At 44.9% G+C, this 25,713-nt stretch overlaps 1 protein-coding gene across 1 annotated transcript in view; it reads left to right on the plus strand.

The window, feature by feature from the left end:
• The first annotated feature begins 6,611 nt into the window (after positions 1-6,611).
• Positions 6,612-25,713, plus strand: part of LOC143809685 (uncharacterized) — a 128,317-nt gene continuing 109,215 nt past the window's right edge. Inside the window, exon 1 of the mRNA XM_077292729.1 lies at positions 6,612-6,737. Within this exon, the coding sequence (XP_077148844.1) occupies positions 6,662-6,737 (76 nt within the window). The 5' untranslated portion in view covers positions 6,612-6,661. The remainder of the gene's footprint in view (positions 6,738-25,713) is intronic.

Here is a 25,713-nt window from a genome sequence, read left to right on the forward strand (position 1 = left end):
GTTTTTAGTCCAGCTCGCTAAAATGTGATTTCCTCGCTTGCTGGTTGCTCTAGGGGACTGAGTTTCTCCCCCCACACCGTTAGTTGGTGTGGGGGTTCTTGAAATCTCAGAGTGGATATTTTGTAAGGGTTTTTTACTGACCGCATAGATTCCCTTTTCTATTTTCTGCTATCTAGTATTAGTGGGCCTCATTTGCTGAATCTGCTTTCACCCCTGTGTATGTGCCTTCCTCTTACCTCACCGTTATTATCTGTTGGGGGCTTCTATATCTTTGGGGATTATTTCTCTGGAGGCAAGAGATGTCTTTTCTTTCTCTCTAGGGGTAGTTAGTTCCTCAGGCTGGCTCGAGACGTCTAGGATTTTTAGGCACGTTCACCGGCTACTTCTAGTGTGTTTGGATAGGTTCAGATTTGCGGTCAGTCCAGTTTGCCACCTCCCTAGAGCTTGTCCTATGTTTGTTACTTAGCTGGAGTAATTTGTGATCCTCAACCACTAAGGATCATAACAGGCAGGACTCCTTCTGGTTCCCTCTCCTTTTGCTATGACTTCTTCTCACTCTCTACAATACAGTTCTCTGGTCGTGTCTCTTTCTGGAAGCTGCCACACGTGGGGCAGGCACAGCTCCGTGGCCTTCTGTCTAGGCCTCTGACAGGATCCCACCCCTGTCAGGGACCAACTCCCTGAGTGGAACTCAGCCAGCAGCTAACTGGGAGAAGTCCAGCCAGCATCTGTCTAATTTCCTTTCCAGGCCACCAGTTTTACCTAATTGTGAAGAGTGCCCTAATAAATAGAAGAATAGCTCCCCCTGGTGGACTGGAGTGTGAATTGTGTTGTGTGTTGGTGTAACCTGGTAAAGAGATCTCCTTTATTGCCTCCACACGTAACATAACTCACCCCTAGAGGAGAATGATATTGCTGCAATGACCAGGAACCTGGGGCGCTGCAGATGCATCTATAGATATAGATGTATAGATATATCTATGGATAGATGTATGGATAGTGTAGAGTGCGTGTCCACTGTCCGGATTACATCCGGATTAGCTGCAGATTGGATGCTGCGTACTTGTAGTCCCATCGGATGATGCCTGCACACACACACCCCCAAAGACCCCCTGCACAGACCCACACACACCCTGACAGTCCCGCACACACCTGAACAGCCCACAGACCCCGCTCGCGCACACATACACGCACACAGTCACCGCCCACACACTTCCCTCCTCCCGAACTGCAGCATTTCTCGGACTCACATCCGCAGCAAAACTGCAGATCTTTTTTACATCTGTGGTTTTGCTGCGGATGTGCCCGACTCAAGTCTAAGGGTGCAGAAACGCTGCAGTTCCGCACAAAAGAAGTGACATGCTGCGGAAAAAAAAGCTGCGTTTCGGTGGGCTTTTTCCGAAGCATGTGCACAACAAGTCTGCGGCTCCCATAGACTTACAACGGTTGTGCACTACACTTCAAATTTGATGCAATTCCGTGTGGCAAAAAACGCTGTGGATCTGCAATCAAATCCGCAACGTGTGCACACAGCCTTAGCATTTAGTGAACCTAGCAAAAAAGCCAAGCAAAAAACAAGTGTGGGATTGCACTTTTTTTGCAATTTTATCACACTTTGAATTTTTTTCACATTTTCTGTTACACAACATGGTAAAACCAATGGTGTCATTCAAAAGTAGAACTTGTCCCGCAAAAGATAAGCCCTCACATGGCCATATTGACGGAAAAATTATGGCTCTGGAAAGGAGGGGAGCGATAAACGAAAAAAAAACGAAAAAAGCTCCATGAGTAAAGGGGTTTAGAAACATGGACATGGACATATCTACAGAAAGATATATATATATATATATATATATATATATATATATATACAGTATATAGATTTATCTCTGTATGTATCTATCTTATCTATCTATCTATTATCTATCTATTTATCTATCTATCTACCTATGTAAAAGAGGAGGTTGGACAGAAATGACCTCACAAATCTTTTTGAAGCTAGAGAAAGGAGAGGAGGGAGGGGTTTGGGTGTGTTTTGGAGTGGGTGTGCTAGGATGGGGCTTAGAAGCCAGTGCAATACATCATGGAACTTGTAGTATTAGAGCACAATACGTCAGGAGAAAGGAAGTTGTCGATTAACACCATGAGAGCTGGATCAAGCACTGAAGATGTGCTGCTACAGCATGATAAAAGGTAATATTGCTAAAATAAACACAGGGGATGTTTTCAGTGGCACATAATAGCAAGATTTATGAAAAAAAAAGTTATAGTAGTGGACAACTTCTTTAATGATTTAGAGATGATCTGCAAAGAGGAGTGGAACAAAATTCCTCCTGACATGTGCGCAAACTTCATCATCAACTACAAAAAAAGTCTGACTGCTGTGCTTGCCCAGAAGGGTTTTGTCACCAAGTATTAAGTCTTGTTTGCTAGAGGGATCAAATACTTATTTCTCACTGCAAAATGCAAATAAATTTATATAATTTATACAATGTGATTTCCTGGATTTTATTTTTGATATTCTATCTCTCAATGTTAAAATTAACCTACCCTTAAAATTATAGACTGTCCATGTCTTTGTCAATGGTCAAACTTACAAAATCAGCAAGAGATCAAATACTTATTTCCTCCACTGTATATATATAATTGGGGGGTACACACAAATATATACAGCTCTGGCAAAAATACTAATGTTTTAACTCAGGAAGAGTTCAGAAACCAATATATTGTGGAATAACCATGATTTTTAATCACAGCTTTCATGCGTCTTGGCATGCTTTGCACCAGTCTTTCACACTGCTTCTGGGCCAAATATGTAAGCAGTTCTTCTTTGATGGTTTGTGACTATCCATCATCCTCTTGATTATATTACAGAGGTTTTCAATGTGGTTCAGGTCTGCAGATTGCGCTGCCCATGACAGGGTTTTGATGTGGTGGTCTCTTTTATATATATATATATATATATATATATATATATATATATATATATATATATATATATATATAAATGGAACACTAAAATCCTACATGCTAGATATCACTGAATGAAATATTCCAGTTGTAAATCTTTATTCATTACATAGTGGAGTGTTGAGAACAATAAAACCTAAAAATGATCAACGTAAATCACAAATAATATCCCACGGAGGCACGGAGGTCTGGAGTTGGAATGATGCTCAAAATCAAAGTGGAAAATGAAGTTACAGGCTGATCCAACTTCAGTGGAAATGCCTCAAGACAAGGAAATGATGCTCAGTAGTGTGTGTGGCCTCCACGTGCCTTGCCTGTATGACCTCCCTACAATGCCTGGGCATGCTCCTGATGAGGTGGCAGATGGTCTCCTAAGGGACCTCCTCCCAGACATGGACTAAAGCAACTCCTGGACAGTCTGAGGTGCAAAGTGACATTGGTGGATGGTGCGAGACATGATGTCCCAGATGCGTTCAATCGGATTCAGGTCTGTGGAACGGGTGGGCCTGTCCATAGCTTCAATGCCTTCATCTTGCAGGAACTGCTGACACACTCCAGCTAAATGAGGTATAGCATTGTCCTGCACTAGGAGGAACCCAGGGGCCAACCGCACCAGCATATGGTCTCACTAGGGGTCTGAGGATCTCATCTTGTTACCTAATGGCAGTCAGGCTACCTCTGGCTGTGCAGCCCTCCAAAGAAATGCCACCCCACACCATTACTGACCCACTGCCAAACCCATAATGCTGAAAGATGTTGTAGGCAGCAGATCACTCTCCACAGTGTCTCCACACTCTGTCACATTCGTCACATGTGCTCAGTGTGAACCTGCTTTCATCTGTGAAGAGCGCAGGGTGCCAGTGGCAAATTTGGCAATCCTGGTGTTCTGTGGCAAATGCCAAGCGTCCTGCACGGTGTTGGGCTGGGAACACAACCCCCATCTGTGGACCTTGGGCACTCAGACCATCCTCATGGAGTTGGTTTCTAACCGTTTGTGCAGACAGATGTACATTTGTGGCCTGCTGGAGGTCATTTTGCAGGGCTCTGGCAGGGCTCCTCCTGTTCCTCCTTGCACAAAGGCTGAGGTAGCGGTCCTGCTGCTGGGTTGTTGCCCTCCTACGTCCCCCTCCACATCTCCTGGTGTACTGGCCTGTCTCCTGGTAGCGCCTCCAGCCTCTGAACACTACACTGACAGACACAGTAAACCTTCTTGCCACAGCTCGCATTGATGTGCCATCCTGGATGAGCTGCACTACCTAAGCCACTTGTGTGGGTTGTAGAGTTCGTCTCATGCTACCATGAGTGTGAAAGCACAACCAACATTCAAAAGTGACCAAAGCATCAGCCAGAAAGCATTGGTCTGTGGTCCCCACCTGCAGAGCCACTGTGTTACTTCCTAAGTGGACAGTTTGATTTCACAGAAGTTTGATTCACTTGGAGTTTTATTCTGTTGTTTAAGTGTTCCCTTTATTTTTTTGAGCAGTGTGTGTATATATATATATATATATATATATATATATATATATATATATATATATATATATATATATATATTGTAGGTGATGTGGATATAAATCACAAATACTGAAACCTACAATAGACATCATATAATAATATATCCAAACATAAGGAAATAATATCCACCCCTAAAATAATGATGACAAAATAAGGCCTGCAATAGGGACAGGAGTATAGCACAATAAGACATATATTTAGGCCACCACATAAGAGAAATTAATAATTCCAATGCCTGCTCGTGGCTAGAAGTGCCAGCCCAGAATGAATACTTGGGTGTGACGGTGACAAGGAGGAGCAGAGTGCACTGAAAGACCAATGGGGTTGAACGAAAAAATAAGCAGCTGGCAAAAAGTTAACATGAAAAAAATATATACCGTACTCAACTTGAAACTCCCTGCCCTGAAACTCCCTGTTTGATCCTATATCGCATTTCATCGCCCGTCTGTGTTTACTCTGGGCCAGGACTTCCGGCTGCGAATAAGCACCGGAGCATGCGCAGTGAACTCCAGTGCCTGTTCATGGCCATAAGCCAAACCTTAGTGTGACCACTGGAGTGTTCTAGAGACATGAAGGACCGGAGAACTGACAGGGTGCAGTGGGGGGGATGGAGAGTTAAGCCGCCGGCAAAATAAAAAACCCATATCATCCCTCCGTGCTTCCACTGCGTTGCATCTCTGGCCCAGTGTTCACTCAATGCCATGGCTGCTGGATGCAAAAAAGTCTCACAATATGCGCATCCAGAATATACCCAGGACCTGCTCACAGCCGGATGTCCTGGCCCAGATTGAACACTGTGCTGCATATGTGATAAGACAGAGACGCAAAAGGCCTGGCTGTGGACAGGGAGCAGAGGGGGTGGCCAGAGAGGTGAGAGGTAAAGTGAATATCTTTTTTTTACCTTTTGTTAGCCCTCTCCTGTTCAGCAAGATGGCGATTATGTTCCTGAATTCATATGGAGCAAATTACAAAAAATCTGTCTTCTCCAGAATGCAGATTTTTGTACAATTTGAATAGAATTCACCTGAATATATTCACACATCATTTGAGACCATCTTTAGCCTTCAAAACAGCACGAAATTTTAAAGGTACACTTGCACTCAGTTTTGAAGAATCTTGGCAGACAGGTTTTTCTTAACGTCTTGGAGACCTGACCACAAATCTTCCGTGGATGTAGACTTGTGAAAATTCTTCCATCTGTTTCTGTGATCCCACACAAACTCAATGATGCTGAGATCAGGGCTCTGTAGGGAACATATCACTTACACAACGTCTTGTACTTCTTTATGCTGGACATAATCCTGAGTGACATTGGTTTTTGCTTTGTTGCAACCTGGCATAAATAAACACATTGTGCAGCCACAAATCATTTAAAAGTTGCATTAGCTTCTTGCAAAATTACTTAATTTTGCATATAAACTGAATGGCTGATCATAACACAGTCTAAGAAGTAGAAATACAGTATAAGGGTATGTTTCCATGCGCCAGAATGGCTGCGCTTTGGATGCAGTGGAAACCCCGCTCCGCCCAAAGCGCGGCCCCCTGTTGTACGCACAGTGATTCTGTATGTGTTCATTGAACACATGCGGAATCACCGCATCGTATTCATAGACCAGGTTATTTATCTTGCGGGGACAGAGCGTCTTCGCAAGTTAAATAGACATGCTGCTGTCGGTAAAGACGCACCGCATGTCCTGATACACAGGGCCGCCGGATGCAGCCCTGCACACATAGTGGAGACAGGATTTCATAAAATCCCCTCCACTATGCTGTAACATCTGCACCTGTATGCAGCGTCAAAACCGCAGCAAATCCTGATGTAATCCGGAACGTGGAAACATACCCTAAGGCATTAAAATCTCATGCTGTGCTCTATATAAAATAAGGTGCATGAACTTGAAATTAAAAGAAATCATAAACATAAAAATATTAAAAAAAATCTAAAAATATATAAAAGAAAATGACTATAGATGTGTATACAATCATGCACACTTTCATTTATAACCTGGGAAGCACTCATGCAATGCCCATTAGTGGGGAGTCGCTACAACATGGAAGTATTGGTACTGTAAGGGTTACACTTTTTCTTGCTGAAAAGTTAATCATACGAACATTTTTTTTCATACAGACTTTGAAACAGTGAATGAACAATTTCACAAATTAGGATTGATGAAGTATGTCAACCACTGGAAAAATTGCACCTCTTAGATTTAACATTTACCTAACTAAGCAGAAAAGAACATCTGCAAAAGGTATGTTCCTGATCTTTGCTGTTCTACATTTTGTCCTCACAATTTCTATAATTACACACTGATGTACTGTATGGGGAAAAGCATAAAGAACAGGAGGTAATTAGCATCTACTCTTCGTCTTGTTTTAATTAAGTGTACACGGAAGGACAGTTATCTTACTAATAGATAATTTTCTAATGCTGTAGAATGGTTCTTCCACATGGGACAGTATCTGAAAAAAATGTCTTAAGCTAATATTCTAAATATCAATTCATAATAGGGTATCCCTAAATCTACAAAATCCAGGTGGCCGTAAATCCACAAAAAGACCAGTAGCAAATTTGATGGCAGTTTGTAATGGTTCAGAATCTTGAGGAACAAAGATGAAAGTTCAAACATCTTCCAATATGAGATAAAAATGGAAAGCCATTAAAGACCCATTCCACCAAACAGAATGTGTGTTCTTGTGAAAGTACAATGTAGTACTATATGGCAGGTCCAAGTGGTACCATTAGACTTAAGAAGATCAATCCACGAAGGATTAAGTTCAAGTGGAATTTCCTTAAATTCACAGTTCCATACAAATTCGAACAGTCTATAATTTGATTCACAAGGATAGTTAAAAAAAAATTCACACACTGCTGAAGACTTAGGCCGGGTTCACATTATCGTTCCGGGGCTCTGCGGAGAGCTGCATACTTCCTTTATTAAGCCCCGTCTACTTTCTCATACTTCTGCATGCGTCCTGCATACCTATCTTTAACATTGGGTATGCAGAACATGCACCATAGCATGTGGAATTTCAGTTTCATCAGTGATACTTCATTCAGTTCTGCACTAACCAACAGCATTTTGGGGATAAGGAACATGCTACACCAGAAAAACTTTTTTTCAGCTTGTTTTTTGCTAAATATGAACAGTCAACCTTTGTTCTCAGAAGACATGGGGCTGGAGGAAATGGAAATAAAACTATTCTAATGCCAAGCTGTGTTGCTGGCTCTGGATTGATACTTAGATATTGAGTCAGGGCAAATCTCGAGGAAAGAATCAGTCAGGGAGGGCAAAGAGCACTCTCCATTTTCCACACATGGGCAAGTGTCAGACGCAGTAGGAATGACAATGAAACAGACGAAAAATATTTAGAATTGAGAGTCCTCAGTGGTTGATACCTTTTAATGATACCATGTAATGAAACAGACGATGATTCTGTGGTGGACAAAACCTAGGAACCAGATAGGAGTATGAGCAGTGAGGTTATCAGAGGAGGAGGTTATTTGCATCAACAATACACAGTGCACGTTCTGTTTGTAGAGGAGGGTCTCAAGGTCTGAAAGCTCGGTTTATGGTGATGTTGAATCATACAAGTGCAGCGCCCCAGAGTCCTGGTCATTGCAGTACTGTCGCTCCGCCACTAAGGGGAGTGATGGTACGTCTGATGGCACTAAAGGAGTTCACCTGACCAGGTATCACAGTCACACATTACACTTCACACTCTGGCCACCAGGGGGAGCAAAGGGTTCTATGTATTAGGCCACTCCTCACATTTTGGTAAAACTGGGGGTTGGATAGGAAGTTAGAGAGCTGGTTTTGCCCAGGTAACATCTAGTGAGAGGAGAGCGTTGCTTGGGAAGATCCAGGGGGGTCCCTGTCAGGGGTGGGATCCTGACAGAGGCCTAGCACAAGGACAGATCGTTACGGAGCCGCGCCTGCATTTCATTGCGGCGGCGGCATCTTAAGAAAGGACACGAAGCGAAGTATATTGTGGAGAAGTGAGAAACGAGATCACAGCACAAAGGCGATAGAACCAGTAGGAGTCGTGCCCCGAGATCGGCAACATCGTACTGAGGCGCGTAGCCGGTGGCCGGAACGCCGAGGAAGTATTGGGCTTTATGCATTACTTCAGACCAATGGCAGGGCAGTTAATTTTAGGTTGGCTGCCTCACCTTAATCACCTAACGAAGACAACGGAGGCAATTGTGGGAGAGGGTTGTCTCTAGGGTCCCTATAAAATAACTCCAGGCCTACCCCGTCATACGGGTGCGTCCTATCCATATCATCTGGGGGACAGAGAGAAAGAACAGAAACATACACGACAGTTGTGAGGACTATCCCGTGGTGCTCAGCAGGGAAGTACTAAAACACCCAGGCGCTAGTAGGTAGGCAACTGATTTCCACCTGCAAAGGGAACTCTGGATGTGCCTTCGGACCGGCCAGTCTCAGCCAGCCCTGTTAGCAGTGCTCTGGACTGCGGATGCTGAAGCCTTCAGTAAAGAGGTAAAGAGACTGCAACCTTGTGTCCTCGTCATTTACTGCGACCTACACCACCACCTACACCTTTTATTGGGCGCCCCTTAGCAGGGCCTCGGACCGGGTCTGGCCACCGTGACATCCCCAGCACCGAGAGATAGACCCGGTACCGAGTACCCCGCTGCCCTGCGTTTGGGGGCCGCTCCACATGCAAGCGTTTCATTTGTGGGGGTTCTTTTGCATATCACTACTAGATAATTCTTGGCATTATGTAGGCTCTACAAGAGAAAAATAATCCCTGGACATCGCTGTTCATATAGAGTAGCAACTGCATACTGTATCTACATCAGCATATGAACTGACATCACCAGCTTATTTGTCAAAGTCAAGCCATTCAACAATCAGACCATACATCAAGTTTTCCTTTTCCCCTTCTCATCACACTTGTCTTTTTCTAAGCAAAGTAGCACCCTCAAGTAGAACCTAGTTGATGTCATTACCACCACCACCATCATCATTGTCATCCAACGCTACTGCTTGTGTAAGTCTCCTCTTTTTCCATCACAATGTCAAACATTCATCCCTGATTGTCTCTTGAAGAAACAAGTGTACGTTCCCAGTCATCCACTGGTTTGTTGTCTGAACTGTTACCTGGTAAAGTTGCTAGTGGTGCAGTTTCTGCCTTACAGCCTTGTAGATTCTGTTGCATTTTAAGAAATGATGTATTCGCATAGCCTCACTGAAAGATATCCAACCAACACTATTTCTTGCAAAAAGGGTTCACCGATCTGTATTCTCGCGAGTAGGAAAGCTCCAAAGTGCACCGCACTGTAGATATTTGGGGTAACAACTATTGGCAGTGATAATACATGTGTTTCATGATTCACTGGGTGAATGTTTTTAGTAGAACAATGTTTTTAGCACCATAACTGGGACAGAGGGTGAGTCCTCCATGAGTGGCAGCTACATATTTTCCACTGCTAGCAACCGACAGCGGTTATCTGTTTACTCCTATACAAAGTGCATGCAAAGTTCTTGAGGGCATTATAAGAGACTAGATAGAGGCCCAATGCTATCGCATCGGGAGGTGGGTAATGTCACGATGGGGGCAGGCATGCTGCCCTGTTGTTGCCTAATGGCATCCTGTGATAATCTAATGACTTTTGCATCAGGGGACTCATGTGCTTTACGCCTACGCTTATATGCATTGTTTTTGTCCCAGCGATGCTGTTGCTCTTCAAGAGTCTCATTTGCCCTTTGTTGTCTTCGATGTTGTGCCTTTGCTGCTTTCCTTTCGTCGTCATTGGCGTAATTTTTATGAGGAGCCATGTTGGTGTTGATATTTGCTTTTTAAAAGGGTTTTCCCATGAACAAAAGTTAATTTTAAATATTGTCTGTGTCTGACCGTGTACCGAACATACCACAGCTCCTGGGCAGGGGAGGAAGCAAAGAAAATAGTGACATTACAGCAGGAGATCGCAGAGGATACATTTTGTGAGGTAAAATATTTTTTAAAAACAGTCAGTGAAATATTTTACCTCACAAAATGAATCCACTGTGATCCCCTGCTGTAATGTCAGTATTGTCTTATGCTTCCTCCCCTGCCCAAGAGATGTGGTATGCTCCGTACACGGTCAGACACACTCACCCCTGTGAGTAGTTCAAAAGGAGACAACTAGATTATTACAGGGGATGGAAGGCCCCTGTAAGGATTCCGGACTTTCCTGGTGTCTGTTCGCCCTAATCCAAGATGGAGTCTTGGATCTTGCCCTGTCATGGAACTTCCTGGCTGTCCCGATTATTTAAGTCCGGGTCTTGTGTTCACCTGTGCCTGAGTATTTTGTGCTGCTGGCTCCTGAGCATCTGCCTGTTTGCTGGTTAACTCCCTGCTTCTGCTGCTTACTACTCGGTGGTCTGCCTCACCTCATTCAGCTACCTCTTGCCTCTGGAACTGCTGTGACGGGCAGCACACCAGTGGAAGGATCTCCTTTGATTACAAAACTTTTCCCAGTGTTGTGCCTCTTTGCACAACCACACCAGGTGAGCAAGATCTACTATGCTTAGATAGCGCTCTCCCTCTTTCTCCCCTCGTCCTCTCTTTCCCAGGACGTCATTCACTCGACACACCATCTGAGAAATATTGGACTCCTACTAACAAGTACTGTGCACACGTGTGAGCAAGTTTTGCTGGACTTCATCATTTAAGAACTGTGTGCATTCGCACTAATAACCTTATTGGACCTCCTCGTTTAAGTGTCTTGTTTGCTCCACATCATTTCCTTGCTGGACTGATTCACATTAGCGGTCGCACCCCGCCACTCAGTTTGCTGTGATTTTCTATATAGAGCTGAGGACCTCGTTACTATTGCAGGAATATCTGTACTATGTTTTGTTCGCTATCCTGTTGGCTATTTTCTATATAGAGTTGAGGACCTCGTTACAATTGCATAAATATCTGTGTTAGTTCTGTTTACATTTCTGTTTTTGAGTAAATACATCTTTTGCTGCTACTTTGTTCTCAGACTGGCTTTATCCCATGCTATCAGATTCCGTAGTCCCCTGTAATTATTATATGGGTACTACGGAATCTGATAGCATCTCATCTCCCTCCGCCTTCTTCAGACTGTGCGACGTCACGGCCGTGGTATGCGATTAGGGATCAGCTGACGCCGCACAGTCTGAAGAAGGCGGAAGGAGATGAGTGAGAGGCGAAGATATGCACTACGCATGCCCTGGAATCCCAGCCCCGCAGTGTGAATAAATCAGAAGACACTGCGGGGCAGGATCCCGAGCAGCGCGGCCGCACAGGCGCAGTCAGCCTGACATCAAATGATGTCAGAAGACGGGCAGCACTAACTGCACATGCCCAAAAGATAACATAACAGCGCAGGCTCTGGGACAGATTCAAACAACGCTGAGGAGGCGGCGCCCGTCGCCAAGGGGGAATGAATGACGGCTGTGCTGCGTCTGATTGGGAAGGAAAGTCCCGCCTCCCTGGCGATTTCACGGTATGAGGGGGCACATTTTATAAGTGTTTATTTCAGCGTGTGCAAGGAGCATAACTAAAAGAGCCACCTTGTCCAAATGCAGCATTAGTGCTGCACAAGGTGGCTCCTTTAGTTACAAACGCCTGGGGGGGGTGACAGTTTCCCTTTAAATAATCAGGACAGACAGGAAGTTCCATGACAGGGCGAGATCCAAGACTCCATCTTGGATTAGGGCGAACAGACACCAGGAAAGTCCAGAATCCTTACAGCCCCTCATATGATGAAAGGTTTGATATCTTGGGCTTGTTTAGTTTAGAAAAAAAGACACCTCAGGGGGGAATCTCATTTACATGTATAAGTATATGTGTGTGGTCAGTACAGAGGGCTGGCACATGAGTTATTTCTCCCAAAGAACATACTAAGGACTAGTGGGCACTCATTATGGGTGGAAGAACGGCGATTCCAGCTGCTAAATAGGATAGGGTTCTTTAAAGTTAGAGCAGTCAGACTGTGGAATGCCGACCACAGGATATATTAAATGGCAGACACTATAACAGCTTTTATAAAAGGGCTGGATGATTTCCTTGATACACATAACATTGTGCATTATAGGTAAATTAGTGACAAAATGTACAATTGGTGGAGAAAGGTTGAACTTTGATAGACCAAGGTGTTTCTTTTTCAACCTTTGTAACTATGTAACTATACCTTCTCCAGATCCTAATTAACTGATATGACCCCATTTGTAACAGCCACAGGTCATATCGTTGATTCCACACATCAACCTCTTGCTTTTCACATGTGAAAAGTAAAGCTCTGCCAAGCAATATTGCAGCAATGAAATCTGGGAGAGAAGAGCATATGGCAGATGAGTTGCTGCTGTACATCAGGAGGCTACTCACTCACTGGCTGGCTTCCTTTGAACTGAAAGTCGGAATTGTTAGTGAGAATGACCGGGCTACATCCTGAAACATGGTCGTGCTAGCGAGCATGGCAAGCTGTATGCTGCAATGCTTGTGGGAGTACAGGTGTATTGATAGCATGGAATAAATACATAACTGCATGTTAGCCACGCGTTTAGACCCTTGCTATAAAAGCAAAATGGGGGATTTTTTCCAGCTTCTTAAAGGGAGTCCAAATTGGCTTACTACCAGGATAATCTGTGCAATGTGAAGCTTTCACCAAGCTAACACCTGCCACCCACACATCTGATCTGCTCACCCATGCTTGATCCATGCAGATTCAATGCTTCTTAACAGTGCCAGCGTTATGGCTACAGCAAGTAGCCGAGGCAGCAACAGCAATACCAACGGTATATTGGATACCATGGACCAAATGTTTTATCTTACATTGCGACAATATTATGCACTTCAGCAAACACACCATCTGAACAGCCTAAATCAGTTGTACCTAGACTATTTCCATTCTATGGAATATTATGTACAGCCCTCAGTGTAATATCATAAAGGGTGTAAAGCGTGGCTAGTGGTTTTGTCACACCCAATTGGACCATGCTATCCACCACAAGTGTGAAAAACTTGCAGACAGTGCAGCTGCTCCAGATCCTGGTGGTGGAGGGGGCCCTTGCAGGCAGGCAGGGCCGACATAACCACGCGGTGCACCCAGCAAGTGCCCACTCGCCGTCGGGGACACAGACACGCTCTGGGGTAAGTGAGTCGGGGGGTCTCGGTGCCACCGCTGGCACCAGACCCCTACCATGCTTTAAACTGTTTGAAATACTTACCTCTTCCTGTTCATCCACAGGTCCTGTCTCTTTCACATCTTGTGACTTAGTGACATCTCAGTGCAGAGGGCGCTATGATGTCACTACAGTGCGCCCTCTGTGCTGAGCACTGTGAGAAGTGCAGAGAGTCAAAAGTCACTGAGGAGATCAGACTTGCGTGGAAAGAGGGAGAGGTAAGCATTTGATTTTTTTATGTATGGAGCTCATTCTGCATGGAGCAATATATGGGGCCCATTCTGTATGGAGCATTATATGAGGCCCATTCTGTGTGGAGGAATATATGGGGCCCATTATATATTGAGCATTATATGGGGCCCATTCTGCATGGAGCATTATCTGGTGGTCATTTTGTATGGAGCAATATATGAGGCTATTATTCTGTATGGAGCATTATATGGGGCAAATTCTGTATGGAACATTGTATGGGGCCCATTCTGTATAGAGTATTATATGAGGCATTGGAGCCTGTTATGATCCTTAGCGGCTGAGGATCATGAATAGACCAGCAAGTGAATAAACTAAGGACAAGCTCTAGGGAGATGGTAACTGGACTGATCGCAAATCTGAACCTATGCAACACAACTAGAGGTAGCCGGTGAACGTGCCTAAAAATTTCCTAGACGTCTCGAGCCAGCCTGAGGAACTGGCTACCCCTAAAGAGAAAGAGAGACCTCGCTTGCCTCCAGAGAAATAATCCCCAAAGATATAGAAGCCCCCAACAAATATTAACGGTGAAGTAAGAAGAAGGCACATACGTAGGGATGAAATCAGATTCAGCAAAAGAGGCCCACTAGTACTAGAAAGCAGAAAATAGAGCAGGGGTCTATGCGATCAATAAAAAACCCTTACAAAATATCCATCCTGAGATTTCAAGAACCCACGCACCAACTAATGGTTTGTGGGGAGAAACTCAGTCCACTAGAGCATCCAGCAAACGAGGGAATCACATTTTAGCAAGCTGGACAAGACAACATGATAAACACTGCTGATCAAAAAAATGAGCAAACAAAACTTAGCTTGTCCTGGATGGACTGGGAGCAAGGTAGTCAGAAGGAATCTGAGCAGCACTGATTACATCGACAGCCGGCAACAAGTGGACGTAAAACAGAGCTATATAGGAACCTCCCAGAGGATAACGAACCAGCTGATAGCCAGAGACCAGCAGGATAACAAACAAAGCCACCAGGGGGAGCCCAAAGCAAAAGTCACACCATACCACCAGTGACCACAAGAGGGAGCCCGAAAACAGAGTTCACAACAGTACCCCCCCCTTAAGGAGGGGTCACCGAACCCTCATGAAAACCCCCAGGGCGATCAGAATGAGCCACATGGAGGGCACGAACCAAATCGGCCGCATGAACATCAGAGGCGACAACCCAAGAATTATCCTCCTGACCATAGCCCTTCCACTTGACCAAATACTGGAGCCTCCGTCTAGAAACACGAGAATCCAAGATCTTCTCCACCACGTATTCCAATTCTCCCTCAACCAGCACCGGGGCAGGAGGCTCAACCGGAGGAACCACAGGTACCACATACCTCCGCAACAACGAGCGATGGAACACATTATGAATAGCAAATGATGCCGGGAGGTCCAGACAGAATGACACAGGGCCAAGGACTTCCAGAATCTTATAAGGACCGATAAACCGAGGCTTGAACTTAGGAGAGGAGACCTTCATAGGAACGAAGCGAGAAGACAACCACACCAAGTCCCCAACGCGAAGTCGGGGATCCACACAGCGACGGCGGTTGGCAAAGAGCTGAGCCTTCTCTTGTGACAACTTCAAATTGTCCACCACATGATTCCAAATCTGATGCAACCTATCCACCACAACATCCACTCCAGGACAGTCAGAAGGCTCCACCTGACCTGAGGAAAAACGAGGATGAAACCCCGAATTACAAAAAAAGGAGAAACCAAAGTAGCAGAACTAGCCCGATTATTAAGGGCAAACTCGGCCAGCGGTAAAAAAGTAACCCAGTCGTCCTGGTCAGCAGAAACAAAACATCTTAAATAAGTCTCCAAGGTCTGATTAGTTCGCTCGGTTTGGCCATTTGTCTGAGGATGGAAGGCCGACGAAAAAGACAATTCAATGCCCAACTTAGCACAAAAGGTCCGCCAAAATGTAGACACAAACTGGGATCCTCTGTCAGAAACAATGTTCTCAGGAATCCCGTGCAAACGAACCACATTTTGAAAAAACAGTGGAACCAACTCGGAGGAGGAAGGCAACTTAGGCAAGGGCACCAAATGGACCATCTTAGAAAAACGATCACACACCACCCAGATGACAGACATTCTCTGAGAGACAGGGAGATCTGAAATAAAATCCATGGAAATGTGCGTCCAAGGCCTCTTCGGGACAGGCAAAGGTAACAGCAAACCACTGGCACGAGAACAGCAAGGCTTCGCCCGAGCACAAATTCCACAAGACTGCACAAAGGAACGCACATCCCGCGACAAGGAAGGCCACCGAAAAGACCTGGCCACCAAGTCTCTGGTACCAAATATTCCAGGATGGCCCGCCAACACCGAAGAATGAACCTCGGAGATGACTCTGTTGGTCCATCTATCCAGGACAAACAGTCTCTCCGGTGGACAGCGGTCAGGTCTATCCGCCTGAAACTCTTGCAGCATACGTCGCAAATCTGGGGAGATGGCAGACAAAATCACCCCTTCTCTAAGGATACCAGCCGGCTCTGAATCTCCAGGAGAGTCAGGCACAAAACTCCTAGAAAGAGCATCAGCCTTCACGTTCTTCGAACCCGGCAGGTACGAGACCATGAAATCAAAACGAGAGAAAAACAACGACCAACGAGCCTGTCTGGGATTCAGCCGCTTGGCCGACTCGAGATAAATCAAATTCTTGTGGTCGGTCAAGACCACCACACGATGTTTAGCTCCCTCGAGCCAATATCGCCACTCCTCAAATGCCCACTTCATAGCCAACAGCTCCCGATTACCGACATCATAATTCCGCTCGGCAGGCGAAAACTTTCTTGAAAAGAAAGCACATGGCTTCATCACAGAGCCATCGGGGCTTCTCTGCGACAAAACAGCCCCCGCTCCAATCTCGGAAGCATCAACCTCCACCTGGAAGGGAAGTGAGACATCTGGCTGACACAAGACCGGAGCCGAAGAAAACCGACGCTTCAGCTCCCGAAAGGCCTCCACAGCCGCAGAAGACCAATTAGTCACATCAGAACCCTTCTTGGTCAAATCCGTCAAAGGCTTAACAACGCCAGAAAAATTAGCTATGAAGCGACGGTAAAAATTAGCAAAACCCAAAAACTTCTGAAGGCTCTTAACAGATGTAGGCTGCGTCCAGTCATGAATAGCCTGAACCTTGACTGGGTCCATCTCAGTAGTAGAAGGAGAAAAAATGAAACCCAAAAAAGAAATCTTCTGGACTCCAAAAAGACATTTTGAGCCCTTCACAAATAAAGCATTGTCACGTAGGACCTGAAAGACCATCCTGACCTGCTTAACATGAGACTCCCAATCATCCGAAAAAAACAGAATATCATCCAGATACACAATCATAAACTTATCCAGATATTCACGGAAGATGTCATGCATAAAGGACTGAAAGACTGAAGGAGCATTAGAAAGTCCAAAAGGCATCACCAAGTACTCAAAATGGCCTTCAGGTGTATTAAATGCAGTTTTCCATTCATCACCCTGTTTTATACGCACAAGGTTATACGCACCACGAAGATCTATCTTGGTGAACCAACTAGACCCCCTAATGCGAGCAAACAAATCAGTTAACAATGGCAAAGGATACTGAAATTTGACCGTGATTTTATTCAAAAGGCGATAATCAATACAGGGTCTCAGGGAACCATCCGTTTTAGCCACAAAAAAGAATCCTGCACCAAGAGGGGATGAGGACGGACGAATATGTCCCTTCTCTAAAGACTCCTTTATATAACTCCGCATGGCAGCATGCTCCGGCACAGATAAATTGAAAAGTCGTCCCTTAGGAAACTTACTACCAGGAATCAAATTTATAGCACAATCACAGTCCCTATGAGGAGGTAGAGAATTGAGTTTGGGCTCCTCAAATACATCCTGGTAGTCTGACAAAAACGTAGGGACTTCAGAAGGAGTGGACGAAGCAATTGACACCACAGGAGCGTCACCATGAATTCCCTGACAACCCCAACTTGACACCGACATAGCTTTCCAATCCAGGACTGGATTATGAGTCTGCAACCATGGTAGACCCAACACGACGACATCATGCAAATTATGCAGTACAAGAAAGCGAATCACCTCCTGATGAACAGGAGTCATGCACATGGTCACTTGTGTCCAGTACTGAGGTCTATTCGTAGCCAATGGTGTAGAATCAATACCCCTTAGTGGAATAGGGAATTTTAAAGGCTCCAAATCAAAACCACAGCGCCTGGCAAATGACCAATCCATCAGACTCAGGGCGGCACCTGAATCTACAAAAGCATTAACCGGATAAGATGACAGGGAACAAATCAGGGTAACAGACAAAATGAACTTAGGCTGTAAAGTACCAATGGTGACAGATTTATCAACCTTTTTTTTTGCGCTTAGAGCATGCTGAGATAACATGAGCTGAGTCACCACAGTAAAAGCACAACCCATTTTGCCGTCTATAATTTTGCCGTTCACTTCTGGTCAGAATTCTGTCACATTGCATAGATTCAGGTGTCTGTTCAGAAGACACCACCAAATGGTGCACAGGTTTGCGCTCCCGCAAACGCCGATCAATCTGAATGGCCAGAGTCATTGACTCATTCAGACCTGCAGGCGTAGGGAACCCCACCATGACATTCTTAATGGCTTCAGAAAGACCTTCTCTGAAATTTGCAGCCAGGGCACACTCATTCCACTGAGTAAGCACCGACCATTTCCGAAATTTCTGGCAGTACACCTCTGCTTCATCTTGCCCCTGCGAGAGGGCCAATAACGTTTTTTCAGCCTGGTTCTCAAGATTAGGTTCCTCATAGAGCAATCCAAGGGCTAGAAAAAACGCATCTACACTAAGCAATGCAGGATCCCCTGGCGCCAATGCGAAGGCCCAATCTTGGGGGTCACCACGCAAAAAGGAAATGATAATCTTAACTTGCTGAACGGCATCACCAGAGGAACGAGTTTTCAAAGAAAGAAACAACTTACAATTGTTCATAAAATTCAGGAACCTAGATCTATCTCCAGAAAACAACTCCGGAATAGGTATTCTAGGCTCTGACATAGGACTGTGAACAACAAAATCCTGAATACTTTGAACCCTAGCAGCAAGATGATCCAGACTGGAAGCCAAGCTCTGGACATCCATGTCAGCAGCTGAACTCAGAGCCACACCAAGATTAAGAGGAGGAGAGAAGCTAGCCACAGCAGCTAGACACACGGCAACAACAACAAAAACAAAAAAAAATTCTCAAGGCTTCTTTTCTCCTGCTTCTGCCATGCAATTAACACTTTACTGGCCGGCTGTACTGTTATGATCCTTAGTGGCTGAGGATCACGAATAGACCAGCAAGTGAATAAACTAAGGACAAGCTCTAGGGAGATGGTAACTGGACTGATCGCAAATCTGAACCTATGCAACACAACTAGAGGTAGCCGGTGAACGTGCCTAAAAATTTCCTAGGTGTCTCGAGCCAGCCTGAGGGACTAGCTACCCCTAAAGAGAAAGAGAGACCTCGCTTGCCTCCAGAGAAATAATTCCCAAAGATATAGAAGCCCCCAACAAATATTAACGGTGAAGTAAGAAGAAGGCACATACGTAGGGATGAAATCAGATTCAGCAAAAGAGGCCCACTAGTACTAGAAAGCAGAAAATAGAGCAGGGGTCTATGCGATCAATAAAAAACCCTTACAAAATATCCATCCTGAGATTTCAAGAACCCACGCACCAACTAATGGTGTGTGGGGAGAAACTCAGTCCACTAGAGCATCCAGCAAACGAGGGAATCACATTTTAGCAAGCTGGACAAGACAACATGATAAACACTGCTAATCAAAAAAATGAGCAAACAAAACTTAGCTTGTCCTGGATGGACTGGGAGCAAGGTAGTCAGAAGGAATCTGAGTAGCACTGATTACATCGACAGCCGGCAACAAGTGGACATAAAACAGAGCTATATAGGAACCTCCCAGAGGATAACGAACCAGCTGATAGCCAGAGACCAGCAGGATAACAAACAAAGCCACCAGGGGGAGCCCAAAGCAAAAGTCACACCATACCACCAGTGACCACAAGAGGGAGCCCGAAAACAGAGTTCACAACAGGAGCCCATAATACTGTATGAACCATTATTTGGGGCCCACTATTCTTTCTGTAGCATGTGATGGGGCCCATTATTCTATATGGACCATTAAATGAGGCCCATTATTCTGTATGGAGCATTATATGGGGCCCATTATACTGAACGGAGCATTATATGGGGCCCATTATTCTGTACGGAGAATTATATTGGGTCAATTATTCTGTATGGAGCATTATATGGGGCTATTATTTTGTATGGAGCATTATATGAAGCCAATTATTCTGTATGAAGCATTATATGGGGCTCATTATTGTGTATGGAGCATTATATAAGGCCCATTATTCTGTATGGAAGATTATATGGGGCTCATTATACTGTATGGAGCAATATGTATGGGACACATTATACTGTATGGAGTACTATAGAAGAGGAAATTGACTTTTGTAAATGGCACACTGCTGAGGACAGATTCTACTGGTGAGGTACATTTATCAATATCACATTTACCGCTAATATTACAAGTACTAAAACCTGTGGACCCTCGATCACCTGAATCCCCTCAATTGTACAATGGTATTGTAGAATTTACAATAGATTTCCCTCTTATAATGTAAGAGGTGAGAGAAATCTTGGGCATTGTACTATACCTATATTTCTTTGCCATGTCTGTACACCATGAATTGTGGTATGTGTTAAAGGAGCCCACTGAGACAGTTTCACCTGGGGCCCACGAAAACCTGGAGCCGGCCCTGTGTGTCTGTCTGTGCATGTGTGTGTATGTATTTGTGGGTGTATGTAAGTCCATGTGTGTATGTGTTTATGTAAGTGTGTGTGAGTATGTGTTTATGAATGTGTGTGTATGTGTTTTTGCATGTGCGTCTGCGTGTATGTATGTGTGTTTATGCATATGTGTGTCTATGTGTTTATGCTTGTTTGTATGTGTGCGTCTGTGTGTATAAGTGTTTATAAATGTATGTGTGTATGTATGTGTAAATGTGTGTGTGTGTATATCTATGTGTATATGAGCGTATGCTGTATATGTGTGGATGTATTTGTGTGTGTGTGTGAATATATTGGTTTTTGCTTGATGTATGATATTGTAATTGTAAAGAATAGGAAAATCAACCAGGCTCTTTAAAGAGTTATTCACCAAATAATCAAGTTGTCTCCAATCAATAGGATCCAACCACTACATACAAAGCCATCCACAACCTGTCTCCTCCATACATCTGTGACCTCATCTACCGGTACTTTCCTGCATGCAACCTCCGATCCTCACAAGATCTCCTTCTCTACTCCGCTCTTATCTCCTCTTCCCACAATCACATACAAGATGTCAAGGGGGAACTGGGTAGACTAAGATTGGTTACCCGGGCCCCTGCGATATCCCTCAGGCTAGGGAAACTGTTGTGAAATTGGATTCTGGGCTCCCCCGGTGGCCACTTGTGGAATTGAACTTGTGTGCATCATCCCCTCTGTTCACCTGCTCCTATCAGGATGTGGGAGTCGCTATATAACCTTGCTCCTCTGTCAGTTTCTTGCCGGTCAACAATGTAATCAGAAGCCTTCTGTGCTTGTTCCTGCTACTAGACAACTCCCAGCTAAGTTGGACTTTTGTCCTTATGTGTTTTTGCATTTTGTTCCTGTTCACAGCTGCTGTTTCGTTACTGTGTCTGGAAAGCTCTTGTGATCGGAAATTGCCACTCTGGTGTTATGAGTTAATGCTAGAGTCTTAAAGGAATTTCTGGATGGTGTTTTGATAGGGTTTTCTGCTGACCATGAAAGTGTCCTTTCTGTCTTCCTGCTATCTAGAAAGCGGACCTCGATTTTGCTAAACCTATTTTCATACTACGTTTGTCATTTCATCTAAAATCACCGCCAATATATGTGGGGGCCTCTGTCTGCCTTTTGGGAAAATTTCTCTAGAGGTGAGCCAGGACTGTCTTTTCCTCTGCTAGGATTAGGTAGTTCTCCGGCTGGCGCTGGGCATCTAGGGTTAAAAAACGTAGGCATGCTACCCGGCCACTTCTAGTTGTGCGGCAGGTTTAGTTCATGGTCAGTATAGTTTCCATCTTCCAAGAGCTAGTTCTCATATATGCTGGGCTATGTTCTCTCGCCATTGAGAATCATGACAGTTTGACCGGACCAAAAAAGGGTTAAATTACTGGCTGAGAAAGGAGAGAAAAAAGAAGTCTGCTACAATTTTTTTTTTTTTTTCCTCTAGTTCTGAGTGTGCTCTTAATTGAATCACTTGCTAGTCTGCCTATACTGCAGCCTTCCTCTCTTTCTCTCCTTCTAATCCTTGAATGGCTCTGTGTTCACCTGTTTCAAATGGATCTTCAGAGTGTAGCTACAGGTTTGAATAATCTCGCCACAAAGGTACAAAATTTGCAAGATTTTGTTGTTCATGCACCTATGTCTGAGCCTAGAATTCCTTTGCCTGAATTCTTCTCGGGGAATAGATCTCACTTTCAAAATTTTAAAAATAATTGCAAATTGTTTTTGTCCCTGAAGTCTCGCTCTGCCGGAGACCCTGCACAGCAGGTCAGGATTGTAATTTCCTTGCTCCGGGGCGACCCTCAAGACTGGGCTTTTGCATTGGCACCAGGGGATCCTGCGTTGCTCAATGTGGATGCGTTTTTTCTGGCCTTGGGGTTGCTTTATGAGGAACCTCATTTAGAGCTTCAGGCGGAAAAGGCCTTGATGTCCTTGTCTCAGGGGCAAGATGAAGCTGAAATATACTGCCAAAAATTCCGCAAATGGTCTGTGCTTACTCAGTGGAATGAGTGCGCCCTGGCGGCGATTTTCAGAGAAGGTCTCTCTGATGCCATTAAGGATGTTATGGTGGGGTTCCCTGTGCCTGCGAGTCTGAATGAGTCCATGACGATGGCTATTCAGATCGATAGGCGTCTGCGGGAGCGCAAACCTGTGCACCATTTGGCGGTGTCTACTGAGAAAACGCCAGAAAATATGCAATGTGATAGAATTCTGTCCAGAAGCGAGCGGCAGAATTTTAGACGAAAAAATGGGTTGTGCTTCTATTGTGGTGATTCAACTCATGTTATATCAGCATGATTTAAGCGTACTAAGAAGCCTGACAAGTCTGTTTCAATTAGCACTTTACAGTCTAAGTTTATTCTATCTGTGACCCTGATTTGTTCTTTGTCATCTATTACCGCGGACGCCTATGTCGACTCTGGCGCTGCTTTGAGTCTTATGGATTGGTCCTTTGCCAAACGCTGTGGGTATGATTTGGAGCCACTGGAGGCTCCGATACCTCTGAAAGGGATTGACTCCACCCCATTGGCTAGTAATAAACCACAATACTGGACACAAGTGACTATGCGTGTTAATCCGGATCACCAGGAGGTTATTCGCTTTCTGGTGCTGTATAATCTACATGATGTTTTGGTGCTGGGATTGCCATGGCTGCAATCTCATAACCCAGTCCTCGACTGGAGAGCTATGTCTGTGTTAAGCTGGGGATGTAAAGGAACTCATGGGGACGTACCTTTGGTTTCCATTTCATCATCTATTCCCTCTGAGATTCCTGAATTCTTGTCTGACTTTCGTGACGTTTTTGAAGAACCCAAGGTTGGTTCACTACCTCCGCACCGGGAGTGCGATTGTGCCATAGACTTGATTCCGGGTAGTAAATACCCTAAGGGTCGTTTATTTAATCTGTCTGTGCCTGAACACGCTGCTATGCGAGAATATATAAAGGAGTCCTTGGAAAAGGGACATATTCGTCCTTCGTCATCTCCCTTAGGAGCCGGTTTTTTCTTTGTGTCTAAGAAAGACGGCTCTTTGAGGCCGTGTATTGATTATCGACTTTTGAATAAAATCACGGTTAAATATCAATATCCGTTACCACTGCTTACTGATTTGTTTGCTCGTATAAAGGGGGCCAAGTGGTTCTCTAAGATTGATCTCCGTGGGGCGTATAATTTGGTGCGAATCAAGCAGGGGGATGAGTGGAAAACCGCATTTAATACGCCCGAGGGCCATTTTGAGTATTTGGTGATGCCTTTTGGTCTTTCAAATGCCCCTTCAGTCTTCCAGTCCTTTATGCATGACATTTTCCACGATTATTTGGATAAATTTATGATTGTTTATCTGGATGATATTCTGATTTTTTCGGATGACTGGGACTCTCATGTCCAGCAGGTCAGGAGGGTTTTTCAGGTTTTGCGGTCTAATTCCTTGTGTGTGAAGGGTTCTAAGTGTGTTTTTGGGGTTCAAAAGATTTCTTTCTTGGGATACATTTTTTCCCCCTCTTCCATCGAGATGGATCCTGTCAAGGTTCAGGCTATTGGTGATTGGACGCAACCCTCTTCTCTTAAGAGTCTTCAGAAATTTTTGGGCTTTGCTAACTTTTATCGTCGATTTATTGCTGGTTTTTCTGATGTTGTAAAACCATTGACTGATTTGACTAAGAAGGGTGCTGATGTTGCTGATTGGTCCCCTGATGCTGTGGAGGCCTTTCGGGAGCTCAAGCGCCGCTTTTCTTCCGCCCCAGTGTTGCGTCAGCCTGATGTTGCTCTTCCTTTTCAGGTTGAGGTCGACGCTTCTGAAATCGGAGCTGGGGCGGTGTTGTCGCAGAGAAGTTCCGACTGCTCCGTGATGAGACCTTGTGCTTTTTTTTCCCGTAAATTTTCGCCCGCCGAGCGGAATTATGATATTGGGAATCGGGAGCTTTTGGCCATGAAGTGGGCTTTTGAGGAGTGGCGTCACTGGCTTGAGGGGGCCAGACATCAGGTGGTGGTATTGACTGACCACAAAAATTTAATTTACCTTGAGTCTGCCAGGCGCCTGAATCCTAGACAGGCGCGCTGGTCGTTGTTTTTCTCTCGGTTTAATTTTGTGGTGTCGTACCTACCGGGTTCTAAGAATGTTAAGGCGGATGCCCTTTCTAGGAGTTTTGAGCCTGACTCTCCTGGTAATTCTGAGCCCACAGGTATCCTTAAAGATGGAGTGATATTGTCTGCCGTTTCTCCAGACCTGCGGCGGGCCTTGCAGGAGTTTCAGGCGGATAGACCTGATCGTTGCCCACCTGGTAGACTGTTTGTTCCTGATGATTGGACCAGTAGAGTCATCTCTGAGGTTCATTCTTCTGCATTGGCAGGTCATCCTGGAATCTTTGGTACCAGGGATTTGGTGGCAAGGTCCTTCTGGTGGCCTTCCCTGTCACGAGATGTGCGAGGCTTTGTGCAGTCTTGTGACGTTTGTGCTCGGGCCAAGCCTTGTTGTTCTCGGGCTAGTGGATTGTTGTTGCCCTTGCCTATCCCGAAGAGGCCTTGGACGCACATCTCGATGGATTTTATTTCGGATCTGCCTGTTTCTCAGAAGATGTCTGTCATCTGGGTGGTGTGTGACCGTTTCTCTAAGATGGTCCATCTGGTTCCCTTGCCTAAGTTGCCTTCTTCTTCCGAGTTGGTTCCTCTGTTTTTTCAAAATGTTGTTCGTTTGCATGGTATTCCTGAGAATATCGTTTCTGACAGAGGGACCCAATTCGTGTCTAGATTTTGGCGGGCATTCTGTGCTAGGATGGGCATAGATTTGTCTTTTTCGTCTGCTTTCCATCCTCAGACTAATGGCCAGACCGAGCGGACTAATCAGACCTTGGAGACATATTTGAGGTGTTTTGTGTCTGCGGATCAGGATGATTGGGTTGCTTTTTTGCCTTTGGCGGAGTTCGCCCTCAATAATCGGGCCAGCTCTGCCACCTTGGTGTCCCCGTTTTTCTGTAATTTGGGGTTTCATC

The sequence above is a fragment of the Ranitomeya variabilis genome, chromosome 2 (assembly GCF_051348905.1).
Source record: "Ranitomeya variabilis isolate aRanVar5 chromosome 2, aRanVar5.hap1, whole genome shotgun sequence".
Lineage (NCBI taxonomy): Eukaryota > Metazoa > Chordata > Amphibia > Anura > Dendrobatidae > Ranitomeya > Ranitomeya variabilis.